Source organism: Amblyraja radiata, chromosome 22 (assembly GCF_010909765.2).
Source record: "Amblyraja radiata isolate CabotCenter1 chromosome 22, sAmbRad1.1.pri, whole genome shotgun sequence".
Taxonomy (NCBI): Eukaryota; Metazoa; Chordata; class Chondrichthyes; order Rajiformes; family Rajidae; genus Amblyraja; species Amblyraja radiata.
In genome coordinates this window covers 14,778,940-14,797,407 of record NC_045977.1, presented here as the reverse complement: position 1 = coordinate 14,797,407, position 18,468 = coordinate 14,778,940, and the positions used below count along the sequence as shown (strand labels likewise).

At 46.2% G+C, this 18,468-nt stretch overlaps 1 protein-coding gene across 1 annotated transcript in view; it reads right to left on the bottom strand.

The window, feature by feature from the left end:
- The window catches only part of ccdc78 (coiled-coil domain containing 78), a 64,949-nt gene extending 50,231 nt beyond the window's left edge, over window positions 1-14,718 (bottom strand). Inside the window, exons 1-3 of the mRNA XM_033040460.1 lie at window positions 14,554-14,718; window positions 12,297-12,471; window positions 5,387-5,512 (exon numbers count right to left, since the gene is read on the bottom strand). Of these exons, the coding sequence (XP_032896351.1) occupies window positions 5,387-5,512; window positions 12,297-12,471; window positions 14,554-14,579 (327 nt within the window). The 5' untranslated portion in view covers window positions 14,580-14,718. The remainder of the gene's footprint in view (window positions 1-5,386; window positions 5,513-12,296; window positions 12,472-14,553) is intronic.
- Between the last annotated feature and the right edge of the window lie 3,750 nt (window positions 14,719-18,468).

The window sequence follows — 18,468 nt, the reverse complement described above, 5'->3', positions numbered from 1 at the left end:
AAGCCCTGAATTACAGGAGTTCAGGTTGAACAACCACAGGCCTCCACTGCAAGTCCCAGAGCTCTCTGACCTGTCTTTCAGTGGATGCTGGGTTCTCTGCCCTCCCTCTTGATCACTTCTAGGTTGCCCCAGGACCATTCCCAGATCTCTCCTCCCCCACTCCCACTCTCCCCCTCCCTCCCTCCCTTCCTCGTGATGCATCACTAAATATCTACATTATCCCCCCTCCCCCGCTCAAGTGCTCCCCCTCCCCCACTCTCAGTCTCCCCCTCCCCATTGTTCCTCCTCCACTCCTTCCCATTCTCACCCTCCGCCACTCCGTCTCCCCGTTCCCCACTTCCTGTCTCCCCTCTCCTGCTCCCAGTCTCCCCTCTCCTGCTCCCAGTCTCCCCTCTCCTGCTCCCAGTCTCCCCTTCTCCTGCTCTGTCCCCCCTCTCCTGCTCCCACTCTCCCCTCTCCTGCTCCCAGTCTCCCCTCTCCTGCTCCCTGTCTCCCTTCTCCTGCTCCCAGTCCCCCCTCTCCCACTCCCTGTCTCCCCTCTACCACTCCCAGTCTCCCCTCTCCACCTCTACCCCTCCATATCCCGGGCCTCCCTTGTCTGTTCATAGACTCTCAGCCCGACCCACTGCTCTCGACTTCCCTGAGGTTTTGAGCCTTTTACAACTTTTCAAGGAACAAGAGAGAAATAACAATTTTAAAATGCAGCTGCGGATAGTTTAAACCTGAAATAAAGCCGACAGTGCTGGGAATTTTTAGCAGGTCAGGCAGCATCTGAATAAAGACAAAAGTTAATGTTTTGGAGATGTTAATTTTGTCTTTCCTTTCACGAATGACATGCTGAGCAGTTCCAGCTCTTTGTTTCTGTAACATTAATCAATATTTCTCCCCCTCCCCAATTCTTCTGCAAATTTTAGTACAAATGAACAAGCATTATTTAACATCTGGTGCAGAAAGTGAGAGTTTTTAAAGAAGGTTGAATTTAATCAAACATCACAGTTTAGTAAAGTTGCGGTGGTTTAAGAATGCATGAGGGAGCAATTAGAGTTTGCAAATAAATAATTATAACTAAGACTTATGTTTAAATATCTAAAATAATCAAAAAATATTGGGGGGTTTTAAATGCTGAATTTACAACTCTGCAGCATTGGTTCTCTGATTTAATTCAAGGAACTGGATAATTCAAATCTTTATTACAGCTATCTTTTACATTTAGTTTAGTTTAGAGATACAGCATGGAAACAGGCCCTTCAGCCCACCGAGTCCACGCCGACCAGCGATCCCCACAATATGTACAATATGCTACACGCACTAGGGACAATTTACACTTATACCAAGCCAATTAGCCTACAAACCTGTACGTCTTTGGAGTTTGGAAGGAAACCACAGACCTCAGAGAAAGCCCACGCGGTCACGGGGAGAACGTACAAACTTCGTAAAGACAGCACCCGTAGTCAGGGTTGAACCCGAGTCTCTGACGCAGCAAGCGCTGTAAGGCTGCAACTCTACCGCTGCGCCACCATACCCTCTCCCCATGTAGTGTGGGATATTTGTTATACTGATTGTATTGGGAAGGGTGATTATAGGGTGATGGGTTGTATATATGACTAAAAGATACTGTATAGTATATCAGGGGTTTTTTCTTTTCTTTTTTTTCTTTTTCTCTCTTTTTTGTATGGCTTTGTAAATATTTGATTAGTGTATAAATGTAAATAATTTGGTGTACATATAGCTGCTGGTGTACATAGGGAGTACATATAGCTGCTAAATTTGTATAAGATAATTATAAGCAGGTGGGAATTAATAAGCTTTGGCTTCTTCCTGCTCCTTTTCGGACACATACGATTTCATTTATTTATTTATGACACTATAAATATTCTTGTTTTGTTGTTTGTATGCTGTTTCACACTTGCTTTTTATTCTTTTATTCTGTTCGAAATAAAGAATTAAATAACATTTTTTAAAAAAGTAAAAATATCTAAAATAATCTTTAAAAAATAGTATTTTATAAAAATGCTGAATTTCCAACCCTACAGTATTAATTCTTTGCTTTAATTCAAGCAACAGGATAATTCGAATCTTTATTACAACTATGTATCATCAGGACATATTTCAAAGAGCCAAACGCTTGGGGGGGAAAACTCGTTAGTGTTTACAACATGCTGAGTTATTATGGTCTCTCCTTTGGTTTTACGGCAGGTCAATGAATCAGGTCAAGCAATCAAAACCTAACGCAAATAAATCGTGCCAAGTCGTTTGCAGTCCCTGAACAAGTTCTTTGTAGGAATATTATTCATCGGCTTTAAGAAAGGTGTAAGGTTAATCTAGGCAAATGGCACATCTTCCAAGCCACGCCACTTTCTCTTTTTCAGCTTGCAACGTTTTAATGGGCTGAGGAAAGGCTAATGGAGTTTGTTGCGGATAAGTACAAGATATTGTATCTTGGGAAGTCAAACCAGAGCAGGACCTTCACCGTGAATGGTAAGGTCCTGGGGAGTATTGTGGAACAGAGGGATCTGGGATTACAGGTACACAGTTCCTTGAAAGTGGCGTAGCAAGTAGATGGGGTGGTAAAGAAGGATTTTGGTACATTGGCCTTCATCAGTCAGGGTATTGAGTCTAGAACGTGATAACGAGAAGTTGGGATGTTATGTTACAGTTGTACAAGATGTTAATGAGGCCACATCTTGGCATAGTTCGAGAGCAGAGCAATTGCCGTACCGGGCTGAGATACATCCGGTCAGAATCAGTGGGGGATAGAGAGATGAGGACAACTCAGAAGGTGCAAGGATTAGTCTCTGGTGGCCTTGAGATGGCTGCAGGGGTGAAGACCTCTACTGCTTTTGTGAGGTTTTTGGTATTGATATTGGCGCATTGTCATCGCGTAAACTGAGATACAGTGAAACACTGCCTGGGGCTGATATTTTCTTGACTTGACAACAGACGGGTAGTACAGCACCATTTCTCCTCTCCCTTCATCCCTGAAGGTGCCAGCAGTGGTGGCACAGTGGTGCAGCGGTAGAGTTGCTGCCTTACAGCGCCAGAGACCCAGGTTCCATCCTGACTCCCGGTGCTGTCTGTGGAGGGTTTGCACATTCTCCCTGTGACTGAGTGGGTTTTTTCACCGGGTGCTACAGTTTCCTCCCACACTCCAAAAACGTACAGGTTTGCAGGTTATTTGGCTGCGGTAAAACTGTAAATTATCCTTAGTGTGTAGGAGTGTACAGGGATTTGTGTGGACACAGTGGGCCAAAGGGCCTTTTTCCACACTGAATCTCTAAAGTATAAAGAATGTTGAAGCGTTACTGATGCTGACTAAAACACTTACTTTGCACATTCAACACTGTCAATTGCAACTCCAGGCAATGCTAACGCACATGAAACCAGTATTAAACATGTGTGTGTTTACTCTTAGATAAAACCTGTATAAACAGCTGAATGACACCTCTAAACAAAGACTGGAAAATCATAATTTCTATATAATATCTGCTTCAAAACAGAGAAAGTTTTGCACTTTTAGGATGTCCCAACATGTTTTACAGTGAAGAGTTTTTAGTACCTTAGTCACAACCTTAATGTAGTTAACGCAACAACGCACAGTACACTGCCACAAACTGAATCTGAAACCGAGTCTGAAGAAGGATCTCGATCCGAAACTTCACCCATTCCTTCTCTCCAGAGATGCTGCCTGTCCCGCTGAGTTACTCCAGCATTTTCTGTCTATGTTCGGTGTAAACCAGCACCTGCAGTTCCTTCCTGCCCATAAACAACAAGATGATGTTGGCTAATTACTCTGCTTTATGTGTGTTGATTAAGGGATAGGTTTCAGCTGAACAACGGAGGCAGGTCATAGCACCATAGAGCCGTACAGCACGGAAACAGGACCTTCTCTCAACATGTCCATGCCAACCAAAATGCCCCATCTAAGCTAGTCCCATTTGCCTGCATTTGGTCCATACCCTAATTAAAACTCCCTATCCACATATCAGTCCAAATGTTTTTTAAAATATTGTTATTATACAGGTCCACCACTGACTTTCTGGCACTGTAATGTAGACAAAACCTCCTCTCCCTGGAAGTCGCCCCAAAACTGTGGTGCCTAGGCCGAGTGAGGTGGCTGATCGGCCTCATTGGGACTTACACGCCTATCAACGGGTCGAATTCCCACCACTGTGGCCGGGGCTCTTCTACTCCAGTCCGGCCACAGCCGCCAGATCCATTCAAGGATCCATAGCCAACATCCAAGGCCGACTTTGAGAGCTGGTATCTCGATCCTCCAAAAGCCGTGACCTCGCTCAGGAACTAAGGGTGCTGGAAAATCGATGGTGGACCTGTGCTTACTACTTCTGGCAGCTCATTCCATATGGATAAAGTTGCTACTCATGCCCCTCGGCCCAAAGTGTCTATGCCGACCACTGATCACCTGTCCACATTAGTTCTATGTTATCCCAATTCGCATCCACTCCAGGCACACTAGAGGCAATTCACAAAGCCCAGTTAACCAACAAACCTGCACGTCTTTGAGATGTGGGAGGAAACCGGAGCACCCGGAGAAAACCCATGCAGGTCACGGGGAAAACATACAAACTCCATACAGACAGCACCCGTAGTCAGGATCGAACCCTGGTGCTGTAAGGGAGCAGCTCGATTAGCTGCATCATGTGCCAACTATCCCCATTAAATCTTTCACCTCTCACCTTAAACCTATGCCCTGGAATTTATGACTACGTACACTGGGAAAAATACTTAATTTAAATGTTAAAACTACAAATTGTAACCCTTTTCTATGTACCATAATAATTGAATGGTTTTCAAAATAATGTGTTATAAACTGGGATAGGATTTCAGTGTTTAATGAACAGCTAATCAACAATGATGTGCCTGCTATTCAGTTAGATACAGTAAACCCTCGTTATAACGGATCACAGCGGAGGGGAATGGTATCTGTTACAGCCGATTGTCCGCTGTAACCAAGTAAGGGATTACCGCTCAGTAACAGGTTATCATTATATGAGTGGTGGAAACAAAGAAGTGCAGATGTTGGTTAACACAGAAAAGGACACAAAGTGCTGGAGTAACTCAGCAGGTCAGGCAGCATCTCTGGAGAATACGGATACAGTGGGTGACGTTTCGGGTCGAGAATCTTCTCCAGACTCTCGGTCTGGAACTGGGCCTGGAGTCCAGGCGAGTTGCGGGCCCCGGCGGGGTAGAGGCCCGCGAGGATCAACGGGGTCAATGGTCGTGGCGTTGGCAGCTCGGCCTGGCGGTGAAGGTCGGCGGGTCCGTCCGCTATAACCAAAAATCCGTTATACGCAGGTCTGTGATAACGAGGGTTTACGGTGCAGATATTTTTATGCTCTTTAGCCCAATGCTCAAACTGGTTTCTTACGTTTTCATTGCTCAGTCGACGAATTTGATCCTTGAGGGTATTGGTCTTGTCACTCCCCGCCTTGGTGCCCATATCCTCTCCAGCCTGGAGGGCCAAAATCCGTGCCCGGTACTGGGTCAACAGTGACTGCAATCAATTGGAAAAGAGAGTCAATGCATGTCCACACCCCTTCACGGCAAGTCAGCTTGCACATACAGCCTGCACTGTGTGCACACTCCTTCTGTTGCTATAAACACTTTGTTGCTACTCCCTTTGTTACTCTGACCGGCCGAGAGCAAACTACCCCCTTTTCATTCATGCTGAAATATCAGGGAGGTGGAGCACATTAAATGAACCAGAGAGCTCCCTGTCACTGGTCAGACAGCAAGCCTGCTGTTGGTTTTGCTGCAGACAAGGCCTGCTCGTATTTTTCAAATAAAGCATACTCTTTAAAAGGGGATCTTCTAATAGCATCTGTCATGAAGGTGTAAAATTCTCATTAAAAATACAGATCATACTGCCCCTAAAACTGTGCATTCTCATTCTACAAAGAGATATTTGAGGGCAGCACGGTGGCGTAGTGGTAGAGTTGCTGCTTACAGCGCCAGAGATCCGGATTCGATCCTCACCGTGGGTGCTGTCTGTACAGAATTTGTACGTTCTCCCTGTGACAGCATGGGTTTTCTCTGGGTGCTCCGGTTTCTTCCCACACTCCAAAAGACATACAAATTTGTAGGGGGAACCTCATTGAAACTTACTGAATAGTGAAAGGCTTGGATAGAGTGGTTGTGGAGAGGATTTTTCCACTAGTCCAAGAGTCTATGGCCAGTGTCCATAGCCTCAGAATAAAAGTATCTTAGAAAGGAGATGGGGAGGAATTGCCTTAGTCAGAGGGTGGTGAATCTGTGGACTTCATTGCCACAGATGGCTGTGGAAGCCGAGTCAATCGATATTCATAGGGTGGAGATTGACAGATTAGTACGGGTGTCAGGGGTTGTAGGGAAAAGGCAGGAGAATGGGGTTGAGAGGCAAAGATAGATCAGCTATGATTAAATGGTAGAGTCGAGTTGATGGGCTGAATGGTCAAAATCTGCTCCTAAAACATATGAACTTATAATACTAGTGTACGGGGTGACTGCTGGTCAGCGCGGACTCGGTGTGCCGAAGGACATATTTATGCGCTCTATCTCTCTAAAAAAGATATTCTCATGCTAAAAAAATCACCCCACATCTGTAGGACTGATGTACTGCCAGCAAATTGTACTCTGCACCTTAAAATTCATTACCATTGACAGTGTACAGACAGCCAGTTAGTGTAACTGACCTGTGCTGGAATCTATGTTCCTATCTTCTCCTATCCTGTTACACCACCTCAACAGTTTGTCCTTTCAGTTTTTTCTCCTGTCCTGGACATACCTAAAATACTTTCTTGCAATTCCTAGTTACCACTCCTTGTACTTGTGGACTCCATATTCTGGCTACACTTCAGATGAAAACAATCCTCCTGTATTTATTACCCACTGGTTTCTACTTATGACCCCAGTTCTGGTGGTGCAGCTTTAGAGTTGCTGCATTAAGGTCCTGTCCCACTTGGACGACCTAATCCACCAGTTTAGAAGACGAGTTGAAAAGAATGTCAAGGTCGTGTTGACTCGCCAAAGTAAAAGACCTCCTACGACCATGTCTACGACGTCCTATGACCTCCTATGACTCCCCTCGACCTCAGTCTTCCACACCTAAGACCAACTATGACTAGCTACGAGTGGAAAATGATAGCATGATAAAATGATGTCATCTCGGGCCAGTTACCGACCTACAACTACCTACGACCTGCCTACAAGTAAAAAGCATCATTTTTTTCCATGCCGACCTTTTTTTTATTCGTGGACATTTTTTATCAGGTTGGAAAAAAACGCCTCGACCTACTTGAGGCCAGGAGTGCGCGGAGACCATTCACGAGCATGAGGATGGGTGACCTATGACCTCGTGGCGACCATGCTGCGAGTATGAGTCAAGGGCAAACTCGGCAGAGGTCGCCATTTAGGTCGTGAAAATGGGACAGGGGCTTTACAGCACTTGCAGCACCAGAGACCCGGGTGTTGGCTGTACGGAGTTTGTACGTTCTCCCCGCGTGAGTTTTTCTCCAAGATCTACGGTTTCATCCCGCACTCCAAAGACGTGTAGGTTAATTGGCTTGGTATAAGTGTAAATTGTCCCTAGTGTGTGTATGATAGTGTTAATGTGCGGGGATCGCTGGTCAGTGCGAGCTCAGTGGGCCGAAGGGTCTGTTTCTGCGCTGTATTTCTAAAATAAACTAATTTACCACCAAAAATATAGAACAGCACAGAAGAGGAACAGGTCCTACAGCCGTCAACCATGAAGGTCTGTGCCGAACATGGTGTCGTTAAACTAATCCCTTTTGATTGCATGTGACCCATATCCCTCCACTCCCTGTAAATTCATGCGTCTATCTAAAAGCCTCTCAAACATCACTATTGTATCTGCTTCCACCACAACTCCAACAATATGTACCCGTTGTCTACCACTCTCTATGTTAAAAAACATCACTTTTGCCCACTCAGCTTAGAGTTATGCCCTAGATTTTGACATGTCTACCATGGAAATGTTTTTGAATCAACTCAATCTATCCTCATAATTTTTTTAACTTCCATCAAGTCTCCCCTCAGCCTCTGATGTTCTGGACAAAACGACTGCTCACTCAGAGTGAGTAAAGACTGTGCTAGGCCCGTCTTGACATTGGCTGCAGCGGTAAAGACCTCCACTGCTCTTGTGAGGTCAGTGATTTGGTATTGATATATTATCGTCATGTGTAGAAACATAGAAACATAGAAACATAGAAATTAGGTGCAGGAGTAGGCCATTCGGCCCTTCGAGCCTGCACCGCCATTCAATATGATCATGGCTGATCATCCAACTCAGTATCCCGTACCTGCCTTCTCTCCATACCCTCTGATCCCCTTAGCCACAAGGGCCACATCTAACTCCCTCTTAAATATAGCCAATGAACTGGCCTCGACTACCCTCTGTGGCAGGGAGTTCCAGAGAATCACCACTCTCTGTGTGAAAACAGTTCTTCTCATCTCGGTTTTAAAGGATTTCCCCCTTATCCTTAAGCTGTGACCCCTTGTCCTGGACTTCCCCAACATCGGGAGCAATCTTCCTGCATCTAGCCTGTCCAACCCCTGAGACACAGTAAGAAACCTTCTTCCCTGTGTTATCTAGACAAATAAAACCATACATAAGAACATCAGGCAGGACAGCATTGTGACGCAGCTGGTAGAACTGCTGCCTAACAACGACCTGGGTTCCATCCTGACCTCGGGTGCTATGTCTGTGGAGTTTCCATGTTCTCCCTGTGACTGTGTGGGCTCCCTCCGGGTGCTCTGGTTTCCTCCCACACCCCAAAGACGTGTGGGTGTGTAGGATAATTGGCCTGTGTAAATTGCCCTTAGTGTGTAATGCTTAAGCCCTCCCTTCACCACCTCCAGTTTAAATTCCATTTGGGAGGAATATTTTGGAGGACCAAGAAACCAAGAACCAAGAAGTAGGGAGTGGTTGAGAAAGTGGCTAGTGTGAACAGGTGATCGATGGTGAGCATGGACTCGATGGGCCGAAGGGCCTTTTCCATGCTCAACTATAAACTAATGTACTGTAAGTTTGGGATATTAGGAAATCAGTCACCCAGTGCAGGATATCCAGCTCTCCCCTTCCTCTCACAGTCACAACGTCATGGCTCAACCAGTTGAGTGTCTCGTCAATGGTGACATCTGAATGTCATTGATGGAACGACCATTGGTAAATGTCAGTGAATGTCTCCGATAGGTGGTTAGCGATGTTTGTAAATGTATATTTAATGGGAGCAATTCCGACATTGTAATTAGTATATTAGATTTATAGTTTTCAAAATCTGGACGTGTTTTCCCAAGTATAGAAGATGAAGAAGTAATCCCACTGTAATACAGTGTGGAAACAGGCCCTTCAAACCAACTTGCCCACTCCAGCCAACATGTTCCATCCAGTCCCACCTGCCTGCATTTGGCCCATATCCCTCGAAACCTGTCATATCCTATCCATTAGGATTATGAACGAAATTTCTACATTTTTAACAACTCTGAGCGTGAAGGTGGCGTGAAAGTGGCGCCGACCTGTAGGGGGTATGGCTGCCTAGCCTGCAGCTGTCTGTTTTTCATTTCTTTTTTCTTATTTTTAGTTAGTTTAGTGTTTTGTTTTTAAGGAGTTCTAGCTTTTTTATGTGTGGGGAGGGGAGGGGAAGGGGGAAACTAATTTTCAGGGTCCCTACCTGGTCGGAGATGCAGCTTTTCTCCGGGCTGCACTTTCGACCCGTCCTCGCGGCCTACCAGCGGGCCTGGAGCGGTATTTCCTGAGGGGACCGCCCGGAGCATCGGCGGCGGCGGCTGCGGAGCTGCGGGTCCGAGGAGCGAGGGGACCGCCCGGAGCCTCGGCATCGGCATCGGCGGCGGCGGCACCGGCATCGGCGGCGGCGGCGGCGGCGGCGGCGGCGGAGCTGCGGGTGTGAGGATGGCGGTGCAGCGCTGGAGCGCCATTGTGGGGCGGGCGGTGCCTTGCCTGGGTCGCCGCGCTGGAACTCCGGTGAGCTGGGACCGGCGTTAAAAACATCGCGGAGCTGCGGGCGGCGGCGCTGAACTTTACACCGGGAGCCTGGGATCTCGCGACGAGATCGCCAGTTGAGCTCCATTCGGTGCAGCCTTGTCGGCTCCGGAAGCCACGGTCTCGAGTAGGGAGGCGGCCGTTCCAGGGTTCCCATGCCGCTGAGAGGACTCTCCTGATGCCGGAACATCATCACCCGGCGAGGACGGCCTGGAACATCGGGCCTCCGTAGAGGCAACTGTGGAGGCCTCAATAGGCCCGACTATGGGTGGACATTGGGGATGGGACTGGACTTTGTGCCTTCCCCCATAATGGGAACCATTGTGGGGGGATGATTTTATGTTAAAGCTATTTATTATTGCTATGTTTGTATTCTTTTTTATGTGCTGCATTGGCAAAAGGAATTTCACTACATCTAGGTGTATGTGACAATAAATCAACTTTTGAACCTTTGAACCTCTGAAGGTTATAAGGTCATAAGGAATAGGGGCAGAATTAGGCCATTCAGCCCATCAAGTCTATAAATTCAATAATGTCTGATCTATTTCTCCCTGCTAACCCCATTCTCCTGCCTTCCCCCCATAACCCTTGACACCCTTATTAATCAAGAATCAAGGGTATTAGATAATGCAGGAGACATGGTGACTCTTTTGTGCTGCCTCAGTGTGATCTACTATTCTTACACCCTCGTACTTAAAGTATAATTGTGCTTCCGTATGGTGAGGTTTTTACTGAACTGTATGCAAAAAAGGTAGAAACAAAGAACTGCAGATGCTGGTTTATACCAAAGATAGACACAAAGTGCTGGAGTAACTCAGCAGCTCAGGCAGCATCTCTGGAGAAAAAAGATGGGTGACGTTTCGGGTCAGGACCCTTCTTCAGACTGAAAGTAGGGGGCGGGGGGAGGGGAGGTGACGAGCTGGAGGCAAGTAAAGACCAGGAATAATCAAGGCCAGCCACAAATGACCTCAGGCAGCATGTTGCAGGGCAGGGAAGGTGTGCTCTCAAGAGAAACAATGTGAAGAACCATGGAACTGGTAAAATGACTAGGGAGGAGGAAGTGGGCAAGGAGGGAGGGGGAGGGAAGGGGAGCACGGGATGAAGTTAATTAAAATTAGAGAATCAAATCCTCGGAGAAAACCCACGCAGGTTAAGGGGAGAACGTACAATCTCCGTACAGACACCCACCATAGTCAGGATCGAACATGGGTCTCTGCCGCTCTAATGAATGAATAAATAAGTTTATTGGCCAAGTATTCACATACAAGGAATTTGCCTTGGTGTTCCGCCCGCAAGTGACAACAACATACAGTGACAGTTAGGAATGACACACAAAACATGAATAATAAAACATAATGCAGCAACTCTACTGCTGTGCCACCAGCTGAATGGTCTCCTCCCGTTCCTATATACTACACCGTACGATTTGTTTTTATTTTATAACTTCCAAAGAAATCCTTGTGCAATTCACAGAGTAAACATTCCTTCATGGAGCTGTGGCTTTTTACAAGACATGGTTCAATGTTGCCACCTTCTGGATATTACACACTCACACAGTGCACTACATGAGCAGCCAGTACAGCATGATGTACTAAATGTCTCAGAACTCTTGTCTCCTGCTGCTTCCACTAGTGGGCAGTAGTGAGGGCAAGGATGGCAGGTACTTGTTGTCCCAATGGGTGACTCCATTGGCAGATTGGGGGAATGCCCGAGACCCGGGTTCCATCCGGACAACCGAACCATCCTATGAACAACTAAGAGAGCGGTCCTGAGCTGCTATCTACCTCATTGCAGACCCTCAGGCTATCTTCTAACTAAACGTCATTCCCTTTATCTTGTATCTGTACACTGTGGATGGCTCAATTGTAATCATGTATAGTCTTTCCACCGACTGGTTGGCACGCAACAAAAGCTTTTCATTGTACCTACGTAAACAAAACTAAACTATAATCTTCCTTTATTCTTCCATGCTGGATCATTCTCTTCCTACATTCAAGCACTTCCAGAAACAACCATTAGTTATTGGATTGGCACAGATTGGATAGGCAATGCAAATGAGGTTTAGCAACATTTTAAGTTCATTCCATGTGTAACTCAGTTACAAGATGAAGTTTCTTAGTGACCATTTTAAATGACCAACCTCCACCTGCCTGGTTTAACAAAACATCTGCATCATCAGCCTTTGGGTGGAGCACCTAATGGATGGCTTCACGGCTGCAGGAACTGAACAACATGGCACTTGGTGACGGTTACACACGGATTAATGTTTCTCAGTGCGTACCTCAACAAAGTGGTCGTTTAACACAGGGAAGTTTTTCACTTGGGAAAGCGTAGCACATGTCCGCAAGACGGCAGAAAGGCGCTGGGTTTCCGGTTTAGGTGGCAGGCAACAAATAATCCGAGTCTTGCAGTTCCCTCCAAAAGCATCTTGTGTCAGCTGAGTTAGTTTGGATTCACTACAATGCAAAAAGTACAGGAACAAATATCGGCCTTGGTGACATGATCACATTCATTCTCACAATGCAGTTGTGGCAACACAAACAATAGTTCTGCTATAATGTGATATTTGTGTTCCTGAGTAAATTAGCATTATAGAAAATCGCATTATAGAACCAAGTGTGTAAACAGAGGGGTTAGGGACGAGAGTTTCAAACTAACAATAGGCAACGTTTTTCCCCGCAGGATTTTCAAAAATAAGATCTTTTAAATAACTATTACATTTTGTTACTGCCGTAAAATAAATACTAAAGGCTGCATGTTACATTTTAGTGTCGTTGCACAAGTATCAATAGACATGATCACTTGTCAATTCCTATGACCAGCCACCAGCAGTGCATGCGTGTGCGTGTGTCTGCCTGTCTGTCTGTCTCTGTGTCTCTAACTCTGTCTATGTGTGTGCGTGTGTGTGTGTACGCGTGTGTCTGTCTGTCTGTGTCTGGGTGCGTGCATGTGTCTATGCGTCAGTGTGTATCAATATCATAGTCATACAGCACAGAAACAGGCCCCTCTCAGCCCACCATGACCACGCCAACTATCAAGTAACTAGCTCTGCTAATTCCATTTATCAGCTTTACCCCATCTAAGCAAGTCCAATTTCCCCACCTTTGGCCAATATCCCTCTAAACCTTTCCTATCCGTATGCCTGTCCAAATAGTCTTTTAAATACTATTATTATACCTGCCTCAATTACGTCCGCTGGCAATTTGTTCTATATACCCACTACCCTACCCTCTGAGTGAAAAAGCTGCCCCATTAAATGTAAAAATTAAATTGTTACTTGTTTTTTTCTAATTGTGTTTTGTATAATGGTTTCTTTTTTGAAATCTTTTTCTCTTTTCACTATCTTGCAAGGTTGGTGTAATTTATAGATCATAGATTATAGGAGCAGAATTAGGCCATTCGACCTATCAAGTCTGCTCCTCCATTCAATCATGGCTGATCTATCTTTCCCTCTCAACCCCATTCTCCTGCCTTCTCCCCGACACCCTATAAGGGCCTGTCCCACTTAGGCGATTTTTCAGCGACTGCTGGCGACAGTCACAGTCATAGCAGGTCGCCGAAAAAACGGCTACTGGACCCCTCTACGACAATGTCTATGACGACCTACCACGTAGTCGACGTCAAGCTACGGCAAGCCACCGACAACCGGCGAGCCATTATGACCCCACCTATGACCACACCTACGACAACCTACGACCACACAGGCGACAACCTACGACAACCGAAGTCAACCTAAGTCCACCCGTTACAAGCTACGACCATGTCGGCGACAACTGAAGACAATTCAGTCGCCGGTACCTGTCGCCAGTTGACGTAGGTAGTTGTCATAGTTGACCTATGTCACCTGACGACAACCTGCGTCATCCTGGCGACAACCTACGACAGCACCTACGACAGGAGAAGACAAGCTACGTCAAGCCCACAGTCGCCGAAATGTTTTGAACATTTCAAAATCCAGCGTGGAGAAGAAAAAAGTTATGACTCTTTAGGCGAATTGAGGAAGACGACTCACGACCACACAGGCGTCACCCCGCGACCATGTGGTGACAGCCTAGTCGCCTGTAGTCGCCGAAAATATTGCCAGTGGGACAGGCCCTTCACTAATCAAGAATCTGTTCATCTCTGTCTTAAAAATATCCAACGACGGCCTGCACAGCCGCCTGTGGCAATGAATTCCACAGATTCACTACCCCCTGACTAAATTTAAGTATAATTTATGTGTAATGTACAGTATTTATAACTGGTGCGCTGTCTGCCTATGATGCTGCTACAAGCAAGATTTTAATAGTTCCTGGCAATAAACAACTTGGTTTGGCTATTGTAGAAGGAACTGCAGATGCTGGTTTAAACCAAGATTAGACACAAAAAGCTGGAGTAACGCAGGAAGGGTCTCACCACGAAATGTCACCTATTCCTTTTCTCCAGGGATGCTGCCTGAGCCGCTGAGTTACTCCAGCTTTTTGTGTCTATCTTTAATTTGACTATTTATTGATCTCCATGTATATTGTCCCCCACACCTAGTGTTGCCTTGGTCTTACCTGTAGTTAATAACTCTGTCCGGCATGGGTGAACTGGCCAGATTATTTACCACTTGAGAGAAGGCAAGAAGCGACTTGCTGAGTAAGGAGCCTTCTTGAAAGTGTAGCGTGTTCTTGTCATCTACGAGCACCTCTGCTCCTGGTAGTTCAATGATCTGCAGGGTTGACTTGGTGGGATGAAGCTCATTTCTGTCTTGCTGCAGTATGTAGAAATCAAATGTCAGTAAAGAGAGTGGAGGGAGGGGATGGTCTGTGCGATGGGGTTTTGTATACGCATAGAATTGCTTGCAGCAGCATCGTAAGTTATAGGAGCAGAATTAGGCCATTCGGCCCATCAAATCTACTCCTCCATTCAATCATGGCTGATCTATCTTTCCCTCACAAGAATCTGTTAATCTCTGCCTTAAAAATATCCAGAAATAACAGAAAAGTTTGCAAACTTTCAAGAGAGGTTGGACAGACCTTCCTTTGGAACACCGCAGGTCGCGGGGAGATCTGAGAGAAGCAAGCCAAGCTCTTCTCATCTGCCTGCGCATGATCCATATCCCTCATTTCCTGCACTTCCATGTGCCCATCTAACACCCTCTTAAACGCCACCATCATATCCCCCACAGCCTCCAGGCACCCACCACCTCTCAGTGTCACAAACTTCCTCTCACATTTAACATAATGGGTAAGTAAATGCTGGCTTTGAATGAGCGGATTATTTAAATCGTGCTTTTAAGACCAGTTTTTGAAGGATAGTTTCCTATAACGTCTAAAGAGTTATGAATCATTTATCTCTTCCGTTGTTTGACCGAAGTCAAGCGGATGGAAGACAATTTCCCGATAGCTCTTGGGCCAAGGGCACTGCCCTTCCCAACATGGTGGATGTGTCCTCCAATTGTAGTTACAGAACTTGAAGCAGTCTTACTGACAGTAAATATTCTGGGTCCTCACCACCAGCAAGTTTAGTTGCGTCACGACGGTCGCATGGTTGGCCGCAGGTCCAAAGTCCGTCACCGCCCCGGTGCGTCGTGCCCAACCTTGCCGGAAAATGGTGGTAGCATCGGCTGCCGAAGAGAGGGCGACACGGCTCAACCCCTGTAAACCAACACAAGTCAACATTCAATAGTGCGTACCCTGCTCACGCACACTTAACTCTGTACCTGAGCTGGGAAAAGTAGCTTGAGTCCAACTTTGCAACCCAATCTCAAAATATCAGTCTAAGATGCGAGCTGCAAACACATTTCCATTATGGGCGGCACGGTGACGCAGCGGTGGAGTTGTTGCCTTACAGTGCCAGGGACACGGTTTCTCCGGTCTCCTCCCAAACTCCAAAGAGATACAGGTTTGTAGGTTATTTGGCTTCGGTATTTGTAAAACAAATATTAGCGCTAGTGGACGGGGTGATCACTGGTCAGCACAGACTTGGTGGGTCAAAGGGCCCGTTTCCTAAAATATGCGCTGTGTCTCCAAACTAAACTAAAATAAAAATTTGATGAGTAATGTTACAGTCCTGTTCTTCCAACCTACCTCACTGCAGACAATGGACTTTTTTCCCTGGAACTGTTGGGCTCCAATGCTGAAAAACCATATTGAGCACCATAATATTTTATTTTCTTTGCTGTATTTGTTGTACTCGTGGATGAGTTGATGGTATATTCAAGTACAGTATTGTCAGGATTGTGTGTGGCCTCGGTCTGGCAATGGAGGAGGCCCACGATAGAAAAGTCTCAGAGCGGAGGAATAGCATCTCATATTCCGCTTGGGTAGCTTACAACCGAATGGAATTAATGTTGAATTCTCCAATTTTAGGTAACAAACCCCCTCCCCCTCCCCCCCCCCCCCGCCCCCTCTCTTCCCTGTGCCCCACCCAGGTGTTCACCCATTTCTCCCACTATCCCGCTCCCCCCTTTGGCCTTCCCCCTTTTCCCCTTATATCTTCTTTCATCTGGCTTCACATGTCATTATTTTGTTTTAAATTGCAAAGATGAATACCATAGACACTGCCCCCCCCCCCCCCCCCCCTCCCCTCCGCCCCAGGTCATTAATGTTCACCAGAAATAATTGATAGTCAAGAACTGGGTAATTTTTCTACTGAGCTTTATGAACTCACTGTTTAAACATCTGCTATTGACCTCTCTCTGAGCCTATTTACCCAGTGCCCTCCAGAGAACATTGCCTTCGCATCACTCAAATTCCTTCATTGACGTTAAAAAAATTGGTACAGATTTACAGGATGGTTTTGCAGACTTATCTCCCAAGGGTGACTCTATCTACATTCCGATTGATGGTCTGACCATACGGACCGTACCTTGATGAATGTACCATCCTGTGCAGTACATGAAAGTTTTAAAGTGGCAGGATCCAATCCACTAGAATGTAACAAATCCTTCAGAGCCTCAGCATAAATCTCATACATGCACATGGAAAGAGACCACATTGCAGTGACCTGCAAATTCTGCAAATTTGGTTGACCTACAATTGTTACAGAAATGGAAACAAAATAGATTAATAACAAAATTGTGCAATCAAACTATTTTGATAGAGGTGGGCTTGTTTTATCAATAGATCATGGAACGGTCTGAAGAAGGGTCCCAACACAAAACATCACCCATCTTATTTCTCCAGCGAGGCTGTGTGGCCTGCTGAGTTGCTCCAGCACTTTGTGTGCTCCTTTGCTTTAATTTAGTTTAGTTTAGTTTTGCGGTATTTATTTTGTGGAATGACCTTCCAGTGAAGGTGGTGGAGGCAGGTTCGATTTTATCATTTAAAAATAAATTGGATAGTTATATGGACGGGAAAGGAATGGATGGTTATGGTCTGAGTGCAGGTAGATGGGACTAGGGAAGAATACGTGTTCGGCACGGACTAGAAGGGCCGAGATGGCCTGTTTCCGTGCTGTAATTGTTATATGGTTATATGGTTATATATATGGTATGATGCTGAAACGGACCCATTGGCCCACCAAATCCTCGCCGACCAACTTTCCCCGTACACTAACACTATCCTACACACTAGGGACAATTTTATCAGAGTCAATAACCTACAAACCTGCACATCTTTGGAATGAGGGTGGAAACCGGAATACCCGGAGAAAACCTACGTGGTCACAGGGAGAACGTGCAAACTCTGAACAGACAGCACCCGTAGTCAGGATTTAACCCAGGTCTCTGGCGCTGTAAGGAAGCAACTCCACCGCCATGCCACGCCAGCATGCCACCTTGCTGGGCCACCGTGCCACCCTAGTTTGCGTTAGTTTAGTATAGAATAGCACAGCATAGGAATAGGCCCTGTGGCCCACAACATCGGTGCCGTGCATGTTGCCAAGATAAACTAATCATATCTGCCTGCAAATGATTTAGTTTAGAGATACTGCATGGTAACAGGCACTTTGCCCCATTGCATACACACTGACCGTCGATTTTACAGGGGCCAATTAACCTACTAAACCCACACTTTTGGGATTTGGGAGGAAACCAGAGCACTTGGAGAAAGCCCACGCGGTCACAGGGAGAACGCACAAACGCCACACAGACAGCATCCCAGGTCAGGATTGAATCCGGGTCTAGCACGCTGTGAGATGGACGATCTACCAGCTGTGCCGCTGTGCCTCCTTGATCCATGGCCCACGATCTACGGAAAACTAGCGTGATAATTGGGAGTCGGTGGGCTTGTAGTAGATGTCAGTCGATGGTCTGTCCCTGTGATGGAGACAGAAAGATTAAGAAAGGAGAGCGAGGTGTCAGAGATAATCCAAGTGAATTTGAGGGCAGAAGTAAAGTGAATGAAATTAGTTAGTTCGGCAGGGATGCGGAGGTTTAGTTTAGTTTAGAGAGACCGTGCAGAAACGGGTCCTTCGGCCCACCGAGCCTGCACTGACCAGCGATCCCCGCACATTAACACTACCCTACACACACTAGGGACGATTTA